This window comes from Scomber scombrus, chromosome 22 (assembly GCF_963691925.1).
Source record: "Scomber scombrus chromosome 22, fScoSco1.1, whole genome shotgun sequence".
Lineage (NCBI taxonomy): Eukaryota > Metazoa > Chordata > Actinopteri > Scombriformes > Scombridae > Scomber > Scomber scombrus.
The window spans coordinates 3,271,551-3,289,469 of record NC_084991.1 but is presented as its reverse complement, the minus strand read 5'-3'; the positions used below and the strand labels follow the sequence as shown (position 1 = coordinate 3,289,469).

Below are 17,919 nucleotides of genomic sequence, written 5' to 3'. Positions count from 1 at the left end.
GACTACAGTTCATTTACATTCCTGGCAGGCTTCTCTGAGTCTGGCAGCCAGTCAATAGAAAGATACACAGCAGTTAATGTGTGTGTAAATGATGATAGAAGCTGCTTGTATTTAAAGGACTGTTTCACCCAAATTACATAAAAAGAACCCAAAAACTCAATAATCACATTCAGGTGTGGACCAAAACAACCAGAACAAGTCTAGGGTGTTGCGAGTACGATACGAAACAATACCTGCAATCCATCCTTTTTGCACCCAGAGCTAGAAAATATGACTATTGGTATGGACTTGCATTCTATGATTTAATGCAACATGTGATTGGCCCACTGCCACAGCAGCTACAACCTGTCTGTGGTTTCATTTAATGCTTCTATGATGATGGGTAGGAAAGAGAAAGAGGCTGAGATCCCACCCACAGGTCTGATTAATACGATATAATGCTTCTGAATGCTTCAGAGTCAAATGATTACACATTTTAATCAAACATTTTTCTCATCACCATGATTACAGTCTTGCCTGGAAGACCCAGCCGTACTCCTGTAGATTAAAGTCACAGAATGCCTAACATTACGTAGAACATCAAACTCATCAGTCATCCCCAACCTCCAACACCTTTGGGGTGAACTGGATTGACTGACCTCAGTAAGACCCGCTGCATGGTTCTCTCTTGTCACTCTTGTGTGCTAACTCCACATCCATGGAGCAGGAACAGCTGACAGTGCTCCAAGTTAATGTCTGTGGTACCCCCGACCCAATCCCTTCCTCTCCTTCCTTCTTTAGAAACACATCTGCAACCATACAGCCAAAATAGGTCAAAACCAAGAAGAACAAAGTAGCGTGCAGCAGAAAACAACAGAAACATGTTCCGTGCAATGGCAACATGCAACCATTGTAAAAAGCTGTAAACTGAGCGTGAGTATGAACATGATTGTTACAGACAGTGTCGTGCGGACTGTATGCCAGCTTCTGAGATGTGGTGGAAAGCCTGAAACCAGAAGAGCGCTGGCAGGGACTTCACCTTAAAATGTGTTGGGTGATGGTAGAGGTAGCATTTCGCTAGCCTGAAATGCCACATCGGCAGTTTAGCTGAAATGATTGTAACCTTTCTCGATCATCACACTGACATACAGAGATGTAAGCTTGATAAATATTCGGCATGAACAGTAAGACACTCTCTTACTGTCACATGCTCACTTTCTGCTTCACTTCTTTTAAGTTTGAACGTTCATTTCTTGACTAATCGGTGATTTCGAAGTCTTTTTTTTAAAACTCCCGTACACCACATTATCTGACTGGCCTTATCGTGGCGCCACTTAAGTCTAGAGTTTGAAGAGTACATGATGTCAGCTGTTCACCACACACCGCTTGCTTCTTTCCCTTGTGAGACTGAGCCGTGTTTATCAGTCCCTGATGCACCGTTACAGTTTCACAATGACTCAACATGTCCCGGCCTGTTTTTTTTTTTTTCAGCCTCTCAGAAGAACACGGCATCCAGGAGTGCTGTCTCTGCTGGGGCTTTCTGCAGCACGACGCCTCGCCATATCAGATCTGTCGCTTTTTAAGCGATTTCATGCTTGCTCACCTCTCACGGATACTTGTACTCATCATATTTCAAAGGGAGTTTCTTGAGCGAGGCAGCGAGTGTCGTGCCTTTTTAAAAGGAGCACCGTTGCGCTAGTTATTTGTACAGAAAATGATGAATTAGTTCAACTCGGTTCAGTGAGAAATGACATAAAAAATGTCTCAGAGTTAGAGTTATCCTCATCATCCTCTCGTTATTCCCCCGTGAGGTCTTGCTGTGTGAGCTTTGATGTGTGAGGGGAAAAATTCATGAGGTGCGAAAGAACATCTTTTTTTGAGAAGAGCTGGTGTTAACAAAGCTAAACTTATCCTGGTGAGATGTGAGTGTGAAGGGGAACAGGTAGGATGTGCTGTAACATGAAGAAAAAGAAACAGGAGTGTTTCAGTCAGACTACAAGCTTCACTGTGTTTCCCACAGCAGGGTGTGCGTGGGAGACACTTTGAACCTGTTGAGACTTGAAACATCAAGCAAATACCGACTTGAAACACACACACACACACACATACACACACACAGGAGGGATGTCTCTGACTGGCCTGTCTTTATTGTGTGTGGTATAGGTGAAACGTTGTGGTTGAAATGAAACAATGAGATGGAAAGATGGTAGGACAGAAAGTTCTACATGACTTAGATATCATCTAAGCTCTGTGAGGCTGCACGCTTACAGAAAACTGTATGATGGAACAAAAACCTTCATTCTCTGTATTTGATCTGAAGTAGTTAGAAGTTAGTAAAGTAAATTAAAAATACTTGTCATGCTAACATGCTTCACATTTAGCTTTGTTAGGCTTAGCAGTGATTTCAGCTAAATGCTAACATCAGCATGCTAACAAGCTTCATAATTACAAGCTATGTGAGACTTAGCAGTGATTTCAGCATGCTGACATTGTCACGATGGCAACACTAACATGCTGGTGTTGAGCAGCTATAATTTTAACCACGGTTTACAATCTTAGATAGGATGTCAGCATGCATTCCAGACACCCTACTTCAATAGCTGTTGGCTGGGGAATCGGGGGCCAATTTCATACACTCCAACTTACTGAGATACTGATGTCAATCAGTATGGCGGCATCCAAGAGAAGCAGGTTTCAAATGGTGTTGAATGAATAAAACTCTCAAAATGAAGACTGTTGACTTCGGCTATACTAGTAAATGAGCTACTAGAAACATGATATGTTACTGGTACTTGATAAACTATCGTGTTTAATATTCTGACTAAACTAAATCAATATTTCATAACAGCCTCTTATCAAATCTTACATTTGGCTGATGTATCCAATTGCAAATCTTCACTGCCTGCCATGAGAAGATGAGCTTTCATGGTCAGTCGTGTTGATTGTTTACATTTTGCATCGTGAGTCGTGGAACGCTTCATGCTCAGAATTCTCAATTTGAAAATGTCCAACCTCTGATTTGACCGGAATGGGAATTTCAGCAGCTTTGTGTGTATTTGATCATAACCCAAAATATTGGACAAAATAAGATTTTGACTGTTTGATGTTGGTGCGACTTTAAAAACTGGGGTCACCAAAGTAAATACAAATGATCCTAACAGGAACATGATTTATAGCAGTTGTTCTTAACAGAGCCTTTCATTTATCTGTTGGTCTTCCTTCATCCATTATTCAGACTCTCTTTTGGGTTGTGTCATGTGGGTTCTGTGCTTCAGAGGGAGTGAAAGTGTGGTCGTGTGGCTGCTGACTTGCACTTTGCCACAGTACTGTATGTAGAGATGAACTCATCTCAGTACATATTACAGGAAGTTGTCAGTGACTAAGAACTAACTTATTACAAAAAAATTACATTATGGCGTAAATTAAATATAGAGTGAGTAAATGTAGACTCAGTGAGTGACTGCAGCTACACATAATAAACTGAATATCAGTATTTAAACTGTGGACACTTGGACCCAACTGGCCACTTTGCTTTTATAGAGTATAACCTGTGTTATTTGCAGTCTGTAACACATTGTCTGCTAGAGAAACCACACTAAAACTCATTAGAGGTTGTAATGTTGGTTTGAATCTTCTAATGAATGCAGTTATATAAAACGGACAAGCGTGAACAAATAAGCGAAGAGGTAAACATCCTCAGTGTAATCAAAGCTGATTGGGATGTGCGTGCAGATGCTTTAGGAATGAGATTACATCGTCATTGTCAACCCAGCACAAAAGAGTGAGTCATTCAAACAAGTTTCTACAAAAAGCAATGCATAAAAAAGGGAAAGTTGCGTAAAGGTGATTACTGTGAGGAAAGATTTTGGTATTCAGTTATGGCAAAGAACTTCACACACACACATATACACACCACGGTCACTTTTGGGGACATTACATAGACTTACAATCATTTTCTGAAGACACAGCCTAATCTTAACCATAACCACTGACCCAAAAATCTGCCTTCTCCCAATTGTGGAAACAGCTTTGCTCCCCATTTACACAAGCTGTCCCCAATTAACTGGTACTAAGTCTAAAATGTGTCCCCAAAAGTAGCCTATGACAGAGCTTACACACACACACACAAACAAACACACAGAGCTTCTTTCATCATCCCTGCTTCTCCTCACTCGCCTCCACTTGACTTGAATAGAGAAAATTATAATTGTTTGTTTCTTTGCTTTTAACAGTCATGAGCCTAATGAGTAGTTTGTTTACAGGCTCTTGTCATCATTAACATACACACACACACACACACATTCAAACCTTTGTGTCAGGCTCTGCTCACTACTCTAACAAACATTTTGCCCTCTTCTATGCCCATTTTTTTTGGGCATCTGGATCATTAGAATTGCCCCTCATATAAAGTCAGAGGGCTGCAATTGTATGATTGTATTTAAAAGATATGTGCACGTACTCACACACACATACACACTGACTCCAAGAAATAAACAAGAGTAGAGCAGCTGCTTCTCATTGAGTTTCTCTTGTTGAATATAAATCACTGCACTCTGTGGTTCAAGGTTTAGAAAGCTTAATGCATTTTCAATGAAAGTGCACAGATTCCATATGTGCACACAAAGACAGGAAGACACTGAAAGGAAATGACAGAGGGGGTGACGGGGAGGAGTCACAGAAGAAGAGAGCAGCTGATTGGATACATTTATATATCTCGTGTTTTCTTCTTTCTTTTTTTTCTTTCTCTCTGGCCATCATAATGGCATTTGATGAAACTGCTGCAGAACTCGATACCAAAGCCAGCCTGCAACCGCTGGCCTTAATCTGGTTTAGGGAACAGGAGACACAATACTCTCAGACACACACACACACACACACACACACACACACACACACACACACACACACACACACACACACACACACACCCACACAGATATATGTGAAAACATGATTGAAAAGAATCCATTGGAATATAATTCCTTGTTGTTAACCCTAACTCTCTCAGATTCAATTTGAATCAGTTGATTAAAGTCTCCCTCCTACACATCTAGACTTTCACCATATATGTATTTGATAAGCCTCTCTCACTCTATCTCTCTCTCTCCCCGCTCCCTTTGTTCCAATCAGCAGTCTATTCAATTCGTCTTTTAATGCAATTTAACCACACCAACATCATTAATGTAATAATCCAGATATGGACCATTACTTCTCTTTCTCTTTGATTCAAGAAGCTTTCACATCATTTCTCAACACAGCCCCATTTCTACATATTGTCACAGCTAAGGTCCTATAAGAACATATTATTATTTTACTACCACTCGACTTTTATTATCACCTAATTTACTTCTGATTTTAGCCAGTGTGATGACTTTTATGGTACTGCTTTGACACGTTAAATTCCCTCAAGATGAATAAAGTCCCTACCTACATGAATAGCTGCTTTAGGAAATTATTAAGCCTTTTTCAAAAGTCACACTATGTTTTTGTGAGCTGATTTTAAATATTTACGTCTTCAGTAGGAACCAATGGGCTTGGAGCTGAGAGCCACAGACAGGAGAGAAAAATCAGAAGGTATTGAGAGACAGACTAACGCAGCCATATCCATTCATTTTAATCAAGGTGTCACAGCAAAGGCCTAAAGCTCTTTAGCCCCAGAAACTACAGGGAAATACATCACCTGTGTTGTCAAAATCAGACAAGCTCTGCAACAGCCGTGACCTTTTAAGTTTGAACCATTTGACCCCTTTGACTTAGATTAAATCAGACTGAAGGCGTTAACAACATTTTGACCTTTAATTAAATGTCGCCTCAAGTTGGAGTACAGTGTGAAAGTGCGTCTTCCAACATATCTGTGTTGTTCCTTACAAGATGAATCTGCAGGCACAAAGAGGAGCTTGTAGTATATCACTTCAGATACACTCCCTCACGTTCTCATGATTCTCCCTCCTTCTTCCAGACTACCAGCGGTTGATGACGGTGGCTGAGGGCATCACCACGCTGCTGTTTCCCTTCCAGTGGCAGCACGTCTATGTTCCCATCCTGCCAGCTTCCCTCCTGCACTTTCTGGATGCTCCTGTTCCCTACCTAATGGGCCTGCAGTCCAAGGAGGGCACCGACCGCTCCAAACTGGAGCTTCCTCAGGAGGTACTCAACCAACCTGTGTCATGTTAATAATTACACATCGATGTGATTGAAAGCAATCAAAATTCAAATGAAAATAATTAGCTAGTGAATTGGTTGAGAAATTTCTGTTTTACTTTGGATAAAAAATTAATATCTGACACTTAATTAGTGATTTTCACGTTTTGCCTGCCCCAGGGTTTAGACCCCAGTTAGTCCAGGCCTCACAGTGCCTATAGCATGTCACTTGGAACTATTTCTTTAACCCTTAACTTCTTAAGGTTTATCCCAAATCACCAGGTTAACATGACTTACATGATTTGCATTAGAACAGAAACACCAGAACTGTTGTTTTCCAGTCAAATAAGAACCAAATAAATACAGATGGGTGCAGGTTCAGGTTAGGGCTGGGTATCGTTTTAAAAATGATGGTACCAATACCAATCCAAGTACCCTTAAAGTGATACTGATACCAACTGAGTACTTCATTAGATACCCATCACACATTTTGTATACTTGCTTTTATCCAGTGTAACAGGCGTTTAGTGTAGACACACTTTAGAGAGTTTAGGTGGCATCTTGGCTGCTGAACTGTGACTACACCACAGACGAGTTCTAGTTGCTGTGGCAGTGGACCAATCACATGTCACATAAAATAGAAAAATGCTTGGGTTGATTGGCTGTGAGTAAGTCCACACAAATAGTCCTATTTTCTAGCTCTGGGTGCAAAAAGGATCGATTGCAGGTATCGTTTGACGGGAGACAATTCAATACTACTTGGTATTGATTTATTTCGGTCGATACCTTAAAGGTATCAAGTACCGTTACCCAGCCCTAGTTCAGGTTTTTCATACTCTATATAAGTGTAAAATGACGTTTAGTTAACCCAGGGTTTTCAGGGGTTTTGTTAGAGAGTGGAGAGGTTAGGTATTAAGGACCGACTCACTGAATTTTGACATCAGGATTATGGTCTTGACTTGGGACTAACTCCATCAAAACTGCTTGTCAAATTGTCTAATGGTCTCCCCTACACCTTTCAGATGTGAGATTTGAGAGGGTTGCATCAGCCAATTTATGTAACTTTCCAAAACTTCTCAATCAGGCTCAATTCATGCAGGGATTGGCCAGAGAACAGCCAGTGTTTCAACTTTTCTCTCTAGCTCTGTTTCTGCTACTTTTAGTGTTTACAATTGAGTACACTATGACCGTCTTCTAGGAGAGACTGTCTGAAGAAGTGCTCTGTTATCTCTATATATAAACGATCTCGCTCCTCTCCCTGACAGCCAACTTTTTATTCTGCCTTCAAGTGTGGCATTTTGGAACAACAATAAACCCTTTTGATTCCCCTCATGTACAAAGCAGTTATTTTCTAATGTAACCCGGCTTTCATGCTAAGCTCCAGGATCAAGTAAGGATATACAATAGAAACAAAGCCCCAACAAGTATAATGAACACAAGTACTGTAAGTGTGTGCTGCAGCTGTTTGTGGTCAGGTCCGCTGACATTAGATTGTTCAAGGCCAACAGTGCATCACACACACACACACACACACACACACACACACACACACACACACACACACACACACACAAACACCCACACACAAAAACACACACTCAGACTACCAGGCTCCTGCTCATACAGGAAATTAAAAAAAACACCTTCTCTCTTGTCTCGCTAAACACACACACACACACACACACACACACACACACACACACACACACACAGAGAATTGTACAGGGAATTACCTATTGTTCGTCTACAAATTCACCTCAAGGCAAGGTGAATCTGAAGTGGATTTTAGTCTCTCCATTCTTCTCACCTTTTTTATGTCAACCCCTAACAATCATCAGACAGCCAACAGACGAATCTGTACTGGATTGAAAGCATTTCTCCCTCTTCAGGGTTACAGTAAATGTGTGCATGTGTGTATTCATGTGTTAAAGCGAGATAAGGCCCTAACAAAGCGGAACGGCCAGGCTCGCCGGCTTCCGGCTTTGCTTATATCCCCCCCACCCTCCATCCCCAACTCCCAGCGCTCGTTAATCCAGCACATTCCGTATGGATGCTAATTATATGAGCCAGTGCAGGATGCAGCTACCATGTCTGCCCCTTCTCCTCCTTCTCCCCTCCTCTACCCCCCATACAAGGTCCCCCACCCTCCAACCCCCCCACCGCCTGCCAAGACTGGTGAATCTCCCCGTGTTTCTGAATGATGCTTTGAAGTAGCGGTGACCTAGAAATGGGCTGATGATGAAAGAATGGCTCAGAGCGGAGCGAGGAAAGGGGGGAATGATGAGAAAGAGGAAGATATGGGTGTAATTGGTGAATTGATGGCAACAAGGTTTGCCTTTTTGAACCCTGTACTTAAATCCAGGTCTTTTTAACTTGATTTGAAATGATAACATAGAGAAGACGACACTGCACTGTTATCCTTCTTTTATTTTCCATATTTTCTCCTCTTTTCTCTCCTAGTGCAAGTAATTCCTAGTGGGTGTGAGATCCAAACTAGGGCAGCCTGTCTGAGGACAAAAAGTGTTTGTGTTAGTGAGATTGAGCCTTTTTGAGTATTTTTTATCACCCCCCCCCCAATTGGTGAACTGCCTCCTGTCTTGCAGATGCTGTATGTGTGTATCACTGACACAGAAACTGTGTAACTCCACATGGAAAAACCAACACTCCAAAACCTGAATATATTCAGCTTTCATGTATGACAAAGAACAGCAGCAAATCCTCACATTTCAACAGCTGAAGATTCCTGTTAACTTTTGGCTACGATTAACTGATTATCAACATGTTGGCAGATGATGTGTGTCTTTATGTTGGTCAACTATTCTGAGTCTATGCTGCATCTAAAAAAACATATAGCTAATCTCATGAGCCATGAAGATCTAAATTGCTCTTTTTTTAAACTTCTTTTTGACTGCCAAATTCATATTATCCATGTTTGTTTATTATTTGGTTCCAGGTCTGATTTTCTGATCATTTAGCTAATCAGCGCAATCTGTTTGGCAGCTGACAGTCAGCGTGTGTATTTTCCGGCTGCATAACACACCACACACACTGGGATCTGACCTCCAAACCTTTGAGTCTGGAGGACGTCTGTTTCTGTTTGAAATTTGAATGAGTGTCTCTGTTTTCTGGGGTGTGTGTGTGTGTGTGTGTATGAACGTTCCCATTTTAGGTTTTCGTGTGGTTTAAATCTCCGGCATTATCAGAGGTTTTGTTTTAATCCCACATGAGGGTTGGTGATGCTAACTCTATTATGTCCGATTTAAATTGATCTCTGACAATGTGCTGTTATCAATCACACACTGACCTACATTCTCTGCACTCTACATCTCCCAGCGCCCAATCATACCTCCTAAAAACCAATCTGTCCTCAATATGCCTGCTCATAATACCTGTCTGTCTGCAGGCTTGCCCTGCTCCTGTTTCTGCCCTTTACTATGAAATAATTACATTTTTTAATATGAAATAAATAATATTGAAATTACATGAATAAATTATGTAAAATATATAAATTAAACAATAAAAGGACACTTTTAAAAAACGATTAAAACTCAACTCATTATTCCAGAAAAAAAAGTCATTCCTATTTTTAGTATTCATTTTCTTTCCAAAGTCATTTTTTATATTTTTTCATAATTTCAAATTGTGAAAGTGGTGTTGTCCCTGCCGTCTCACCTTTCAGCCAATCACACAACCACCACACCCTCAGCATCTTAAACTAGCAAGTTTAAGTGCTACCAGATTTAGCCAGTTAGCACCAACAATGTAAAGTTACTCTAAATTAACCTTCTGGCTAACATCTGCTTTTTTAGCTTAAAAAGGCTGCACACCTAGATCTCTAGCGAGCTTGGTTAATCTCTTGAAAAGACAGGGTTAGCAGCCGAGGCTAACTGGCTGGCTAATTTACAATTATCTCTGAAGTGTTTGGACTCTAAAGGTGCTCCTCAGAGAAAGACGCACAATTCTTTGAAGACCAAAATTACAAGCAATCGTTCTCTTTTTGGTGCTGTTTTCACCACCATTGTCTAATCCTGAGCTGTAGTGATGTAATATTAATATATTTTCTTATCCCAGGCCAATCTGTGTTTTGTGGACATTGACAACCACTACATCGAGCTTCCAGAGGACTTCCCCCAGTTTCCCAACAAGACCGAGTTCATGCAGGAGCTGCACGAGGTGCTGCTTAGCTTTGGCATTTCGGCCAACACAGGGGCTCCACCAGGGACCCGCACCAATCCAGGCAGCACCCCTTCCACACCGGGCAGGGAGCGTAAAGTCGTTGCCCTCCGGCAGCTGGAGGATGATGGGCGTAACGGCAACTTGGCAGGGGAAGATCTGGCTGTGCTGGAGCTGCTGCAGGGAAACGCTACCCTGGAGAGACTGCAGGCGCTGACCAGACGCACCGGAGTGACGGTGGCCCGTGTGGACGCCCTGAGGGCCGGAGTCAAAGGTCAGGTGACTGAGGGGCAAGGGGGACAGACAGCAGTCGAAGACGTGGAGCTAAGGAACGCCAAGCTGAACGTCAAGCTGAGGGAGGTGTTCGCCAGCCGCTTCACCACCATGTTTGCCGACTATGAAGCCTTTGTTATCCAGAGTGCCCCAGATCTGGAGTCATGGCTCACCAACAGGGAGCAGATGCACAACTTCGACAAGGTGAGTAAATGAAATACATACTTTTCTATTAAAGTGTACAGAGAGGGTCCCTTCCTTAAAGAATTTACAAGACACGATGTGGCCTCGCTGTACAAACAGTAAACAGAGAGTTGTCATCTAAAGTATTTTTCTATAAAAGTTAAATTGGATTGTATGTTGTAAAACAGTTTGCAATGTTCTGCGCCCCCAGTTAGATTATGACCTGCATTTATAGATGTTCAGGGACTGTAAATGACTGTTTTCACATTGTATACAGTACATTTCCCTTGTGACTTGTGAGTCCCTTGTGGGCTGTGAAAATGCCAGCTACTGCACAGTTTTGAAAATAAGTCTGAGTACTATGTATAACTTAAATTATACATTTATAATACAGTATTGGTATTATAGTATTAGTGAATAACAATGTCTAACATTGTGTACTATGTTTGGCCAAAAGTAAATGGAAACCCTTGTGCACATAGTTATGGGGCTTTTGGTCTGGGGCTGTTTTTTATGATGTAGACTGTTTAGCCCCAGTAGAAGCACATTTTAATGACAATAAACAATGATGTGCTTCCAACTTTGTGGCAACAGTTAAAATTTCAACATGACAATTATCTGTGCACAAAGCCATAAAGAATGTCCATTAAAAAAATAGTTTTCCCAGTTTAGTGTGGAGAAAACAAAAACCCCAATCTAACACTTTTGGGATGAACTGAAACACAGAATGTGAGCCAGGATCTATCAGGATCTATCAGGATCTATCAGGTCCTATCAGGTCCTATCAGGTCCTATCAGGATCTATCAGGATCTATCAGGTCCTATCAGGATCTATCAGGATCTATCAGGTCCTATCAGGTCCTATCAGGTCCTATCAGGCCCTATTGTTGGACCTCATTAATGCTCTTGTGGCTGAATGGCATCAAATTCCTGCAGCCAGTTTCAAGCATCTGCTGGAAAGCCTCAAACCAGAAGAGGGGAAACTGTTTATTGAATAACACGTCATGGGTGTAACATTCATGTGTCCATAGTTTGTTCAAATATTCATATAGCGTACTTGGAGATATTCATATAGCGTACTTGGAGAATATAACTATCATGGTCACTGTAGTAATATTGGCCTACAGGCAGTTTATGGCAAATTATAGTCATACGTCATTGATGAAGCAGCTGCGGGAAGTTTGCACTGACAGCAGCTTCTAATTAAAAAAACTGCAAATAAGAGATGACTAGAATGAATGAATCAGTTGTAGATACAAGTTTTCCATATTAATTAAAATGTTTCTGTTTAAGAGCAAATCTCAGAGCAATACACCAGTGAGTGTTGTAGTTCAATTTAAATAGCCTTTTTGTGACTGGATTGAGAATTGACAGTATACTATGTACATGTGTGTGTCTCCCTGCTTGTGTCGGTGCCTTCTTCAGGCCTCCTTCCTGTCAGACCAGCCGGAGCCCTACCTGCCTTTCCTCTCCCACTTCATCGAGACACAGATGTTCGCCACGTTCATCGACAACAAGATCATGTCCCAGTGGGAGGATAAGGAGCCGCTGCTCCGCGTCTTTGACGCACGCATTGACAAGGCCCGCCTCTATAACGTCCGAGCTCCCAGCCTCCGATCCTCCAGCTACCAGAGGTGCTCCATCCTCAAGGAGTCTGGTAAGCTCAGCAGGGGACATCGAGAGCGCTCGAACGTGTTCAAGTGTGCTTAACTTTACAGTAAACATGATTAAAATTGGAACAGAAGTGGTTGGAAAGTGTTATCCACAGGGAGAGAAAAACAGAAATGTAGTGGTTTTAATTGGCATCAATAAACGAGCTGGTTGATCAGCATGCTGTACATGTCTTTCAAAGCATACCAGTCATCCATTAGTGAGGTCAGACTGGATTGCACTGTGCCATGCAATTTAAAAAGCACACACACAGTCTGCACACTCCTCTTTCATTTCTCCTTACTCTCTTGTCTCTCCTCTATCAGCTCTCCCCAGTGACCAGAAAACCCCACTTCTCATTTCTGTACATCCCAACCCAGCAAACCGTCCATCACTCTATAACACACACACACACACACACACACGCATGCACACAAACACACACTCTCTGACTCTGATTGTATCTTATCGCAAGTGTGTTTGGTCAGGCCTTTTACTTATTTTCTCAATTAGTGCTGTTTTGCTTTCCTTTGTTAAGCCTTTAATTGGTGCTGAATGTGCAGTGTGAGGCACGAGGTCAGAGTCAGGACTGAGTCAGACTGTTGGAGGCCAGCAGGGAATCTATGAGGCTGGAGGTGAATTACTGTAAAAGAGCAGGAACGCCTGTTTGTTTATTTAAAAATTAACGACAAAAAGGGGCTAATGCTCAAGTATACCTACCAACACTTAAAGCTATTACATCTACACAATGCAGCTTGTTTGTTTAACACATGAAAAAGCATACATTTCAAAGTGACCATGCTCAGATTTTTAGTCGTCTCTTAGCATGTTTAGCACATAGCTAACGTTTTAGTTGTTCCTATTTGTTGGATTAAAAATCTATGTGAAGTAACACCAGACCTCCTCTTTGAGTCATTATGTCATTTCCCTACTTTGTTTTTTTTACAGCACACCTACCACCCATATTTATCTGTCCAGTCTCTTATTCTCGACACTAGTTTGCTAACGCTCATCTGGGCTAACCTACTAACACTATATATAGCTGGAGAAACTGCACAGAAGTGCTGGTTGTAGGGATAAACTGTTGTTGTTAAGAAATAGTTCAAGCTCATAACATTCCCTAAAAGCACAAATTCATCTGTTTACATTTCTGTTCTCCAGTCTTAATATTAAGCTAGGCTAGCCATGTCCTGACTCTGGTCTAGTTCTGGTTTAATGTCTATCAGTCTCTGTAGCTTCTAAATGTGTCTGCTCTGTGGAGCCGTGCTGACAATCATTTCTGGTGGTTGGAAACGAAACAATACACCAACTGAAAACGCAACTTAACCAATCAAGAAATTTACTCTCAAACATAACAAAACACAGAAATTGAAGAATATGATGTCATGGAATGTTACCGAACGATACCGAAACAGCTTTGTCAACAGTTTCAGACTGATATATCAGATATTATGATGGCTCCTAACAATGCAGTTATGAGCTGTATATGACACTGATATTATCAGCTTTCAGTTTGGCTCAATATTCACAGCTTTGCTACTCTTTTATGAGACCGATGATCATGTCTCTGAGAGTTGTCCCCTTGATTCTCTGCTTTGTTTTCTGGTGCGTGCATCTGTATGTGACCCACGATGTTTCGTGCTAATAGGCCGAGCGATGTAAAGCCTTAATTGCAGAGGGTGAGCTCATTGAGGGGCGATGGTGCATGCAGGTACCCAATTACTCAGACAATAGGCAGCCTTTTCCCCTCCGCCCGCCTTCCCCCTGCAGCGACTCGCTCCAGCGCCTGCGCTCACCGCTCACGCCAGAACTCGAGGTTCACACAGCAGCTCCTGTCAGACACAAAACACACTCAGTGCTCGAAACAGGGCAACGCAACCCAGACAGTTTAACAACAAGCACAGTTTGCAATGACAGACGGGCAGATAAGGATGCAGTGTGTTTGCTGTTGCTTCTACGTGAGGAAAAGATAGAGGAGGTGAAGGGCACAGTGGGATGAGTCAGTCGAAGTGTGTGGTTGTGGATCTCAGGGGAGAGAGGGAGTAATGAACGGGTCAGAGACAAAGAGAGAGAGAGCAATGAGAAGACGTACCTCATCTTGTGATTTATAATATAAACAACCTCTCTTGAAATCCAGCCAGGTTTGTCTTGTTGGCAAATGAGCAGCTGTTACAGCATATTATGTTTGCTTCATTAGGCCAGGAGCAATGTGTCAGAGTGTGTGTGTGGCACAGAATTTGTCATTGTTTGTCAAGTCCTGTTCTTCATGCTGTTTCTCTGACGTTATTCACACACCAGAGGTGAAATGTCCCAAACCACATTTGTTTTCTTTCACAATGTGCTTTTTAAACAGGCCACGGTTACACTCTCCTCTTCTTTGAGCCTATTCCAGAGAGAAAATTCATCAGATTTTGATTTGATTTGAGTTATCTCTTGCACGGTATAGTGGTGCTGCTGTGCTCCCAGATCTCAGCCGCTACTTCGACTACAATGTTATTGTAACCGAACTAAAGAAGAAACAAAACTATGAAGATAAGACCCATGTTGTTATCTTTTCTGCACATATACTTTCTGTTTCTGGAATGATGTAATCTAACAACTAAACTTATTCCATATCAGACACCTACATAAACATTTGTTTACACACAAAAGACACATTTTGAAAAGAATGGTCAAAATTGACCTTTTTGTCCTTAGTATGTGAAAAAAACTCATTCAGTATTTAAAGGTGCAGTGTGTAGTTATTTAGTAGCATCCTGCAGAACTGACTTGGAATAATGGAATAAAATCAAATTTTCATGGGGTTTTTATACAAATTAAAACATACTTATGAATCATTGTGTTTTAGTTACCTTAGAATGAGCCCTTTATATCTACATAAGGAGTGGGTCCTCGTCCACGGAGTCTGCCATGTTGCACCGCCATGTTTCTACAGTAGCCCAGAATGGACAAACCAAACACTGACTCTAGATAGGGGCTTTTGCATTTTTCACGTGTTTCGCAGCCACCACAGGTTCTCCTACACTCTTTGAAGGGAAGGGTATTCATTTGCTATCTGCAACCTTACCACTAAATCTTAAAGATGATTTTTTTTCCACAGCTCTACACAAGAGTAGATTTAGAGAGTAAAATGTGTGATTAAGTAGTCAGGCTGCTGTATGAGTCACTCAATGTTGTGAAAACTGTGTGGCAATCTCAAAATTCTCCTCTCCTCCTCTATGTCTACATTCAGCTGTGCTTACTCTGACTATGACCTCATTCAGGTCATATCCAGTAATGATATGAGAATGTTGCAGTCTAATATTAACATATTCTGTCTCCCCCCTGCAGCTCAGGCAATCGAGCAGCGGCTGATGAAGATCGACCACACGGCCATCCATCCACACCTGCTGGACATGAAGATCGGTCAGGGCAAATACGAGCAGGGATTCTTCCCCAAACTACAGGCCGACGTGCTCAACACAGGACCAACGAATAACAAGTGAGTCGAGTTCCACCTCATGGCTGATATCACACACATTAAAACCAGTGAGATACAGCGAGTCAGCACCTAACACCAACACTGTGATGGCTTGCTGGGCTGATTTTTTACACCGTTGCTTTATGTGTCATGCTTGACTCAAAAACCAAATGGCTGTATTTTATACACTACTTTTTTTATTAAAGGGTATGTTGCACAATCAACAAGCAGCAGGGAAGCTATTACACAAAAGAAAGACAAGGGAAAAAAACAGAGATAGAGAAAAGGATACAAACAGAAAGAAAAGAAAAATAAATAAAAAAGCAAAGAAAGAAATAGTTTGTTACCTAATTGACTTGTTGTTTTTTATTTTATTTATTTATAATCTACCAGGTAGAGAGTAATGGGCAAATGTATGTATTTTCCAAAATGTTGAACTATTCCTTTAAGATGCATCGGTTAGATAGGTCATGGAGAAAACAACCATTTGAATACTTGCTCTTTTGTATTTGAATGAATGATGAATTTCAATGTGCTGATTATTAAAATATTTGTGTTTGGTCTTCAGGTGGTCTCACAGGACGGCAACAGCTCAGCGACGGAAAGATCGCCACAGACAACAGACAGAGCACCTGACTCTAGACAACGACCTGAAAGAGGTAGAAAACCTCCTCACGACCAACATGTAACCTTCCCCCTGAACGCCCTGCGCCCTCCTCTGCTCTCTAACCTTACTCAGTGTACAAGCATGACTTTATTTTTCTCTGTATGTTTCATGTCATCGTGTTAGTTTGTGTATTCTGTATCTGAGCTGCTGTCGGTTTCTGTTTGAGCTTTTCTGTCGTTCGCTTCTGTTGTTTTTTTTCATCCTTTTATTTTCCAAGACCTCATGTGCATGCTGCCTTCTCTTGTTTTTCTTTTCCATTCTTCTCTTTTGTTTTCTGTCCTATCACGTCTGCTCGTGTGTCGCGTGCCGGTCGTTCGGGGGTTGGGTTGTACCCCTCGTCCTCCTCCTCCTCCTCTTCAGCAGGTGGAGGGCTGTCTGATCCTGCAGAACTCCATGGCCTTTTGGGAGTGGGACAATGCGTCCCCTCCGCCTATCAAACCGCCTAAAAAATCTGCCTCTGCATCCTGTCTGGTATGTGGAGGAACTGCCGAAGCTGTGGATTCCCTATCACAGACCTCTCCCTCAACCTCCACCCTCACTTCCACTCCATCCAAACATATTAATCAGGGTTCCCACCCACCGTTACGGGTTGAGTTACCACTTTCAGTCTCAGACCATCTAACTTTTAAAATGTACTTGAAAAAACACCTGAATCCACAGGTTCTGTAAAGATCTCTGTCCACACTAAAACACCTGAACTATAGAAAGATGGATCAAAACTCCAACATCTGATCAGCAGTGTGACCACAGAGAAATTTAAAGCCCAACTTTACTGTCTCACACTCTCCCAATTGTGACATACTGACTGTAAAACATGAAGAATCTGTCCACAGCTCCCTGATTGTGCCACATGCATTTACTGCAGAGATGTCCAAACTATTCCATATGGTTGGTTTTCATTCCAACCAATCAGGAGCACACCAGGCTGGACTCATTTAATCAACTGATATCAGTCTTCAGACAGCTGATTGGTTAAATTGTAATTGGTGTGCTCTTGATTGGTTGATACAGAAACCTGCAGGCACATGACCCTTTATGGAATAATTTGGACCTGCCTGATTTACTGTAGATGAATTTACTCTGGTTTAAACTGGCCCTGAAAAAGTAACATATTATTACAGTGAAGCACTCTGTTATAGAACATAATGGAAAAGCTGTAGAACTGTAATTCTGGTAATGTGACAGTGGGAACCCTGCTCACCTCTCCACCCACCCACCCGCTCCTTAAAGGACTGGCTCTCCTCTCCTGCATGACACCATTTCTCTGTTAACTCACATCAATTCACCACTTTGAAGCTGGATTTTTACAGTTTCTCACATAAAAAATCACAATCTATTGTCATCATAACAACAATTCTCCTGTATTGAGATCAGTTGTGAAAACACATTCATT

General features: G+C 41.7%; 1 protein-coding gene across 3 annotated transcripts in view; it reads left to right on the top strand.

Moving 5' to 3' along the window:
- LOC134004757 (DENN domain-containing protein 5B-like) overlaps window positions 1–17,919 on the top strand; it is an 81,828-nt gene that overhangs the window by 47,923 nt on the left and 15,986 nt on the right. For 2 of the 3 annotated variants that reach the window (XM_062444136.1, XM_062444138.1), the window contains exons 5-9: window positions 5,939–6,126; window positions 10,192–10,770; window positions 12,175–12,406; window positions 15,730–15,880; window positions 16,428–16,518. In XM_062444136.1, the coding sequence (XP_062300120.1) occupies window positions 5,939–6,126; window positions 10,192–10,770; window positions 12,175–12,406; window positions 15,730–15,880; window positions 16,428–16,518 (1,241 nt within the window). Of the gene's footprint in view, window positions 1–5,938; window positions 6,127–10,191; window positions 10,771–12,174; window positions 12,407–15,729; window positions 15,881–16,427; window positions 16,519–16,853; window positions 16,998–17,919 lie in introns of all 3 variants that reach the window. The other variant, XM_062444137.1, reaches the window with a different exon arrangement.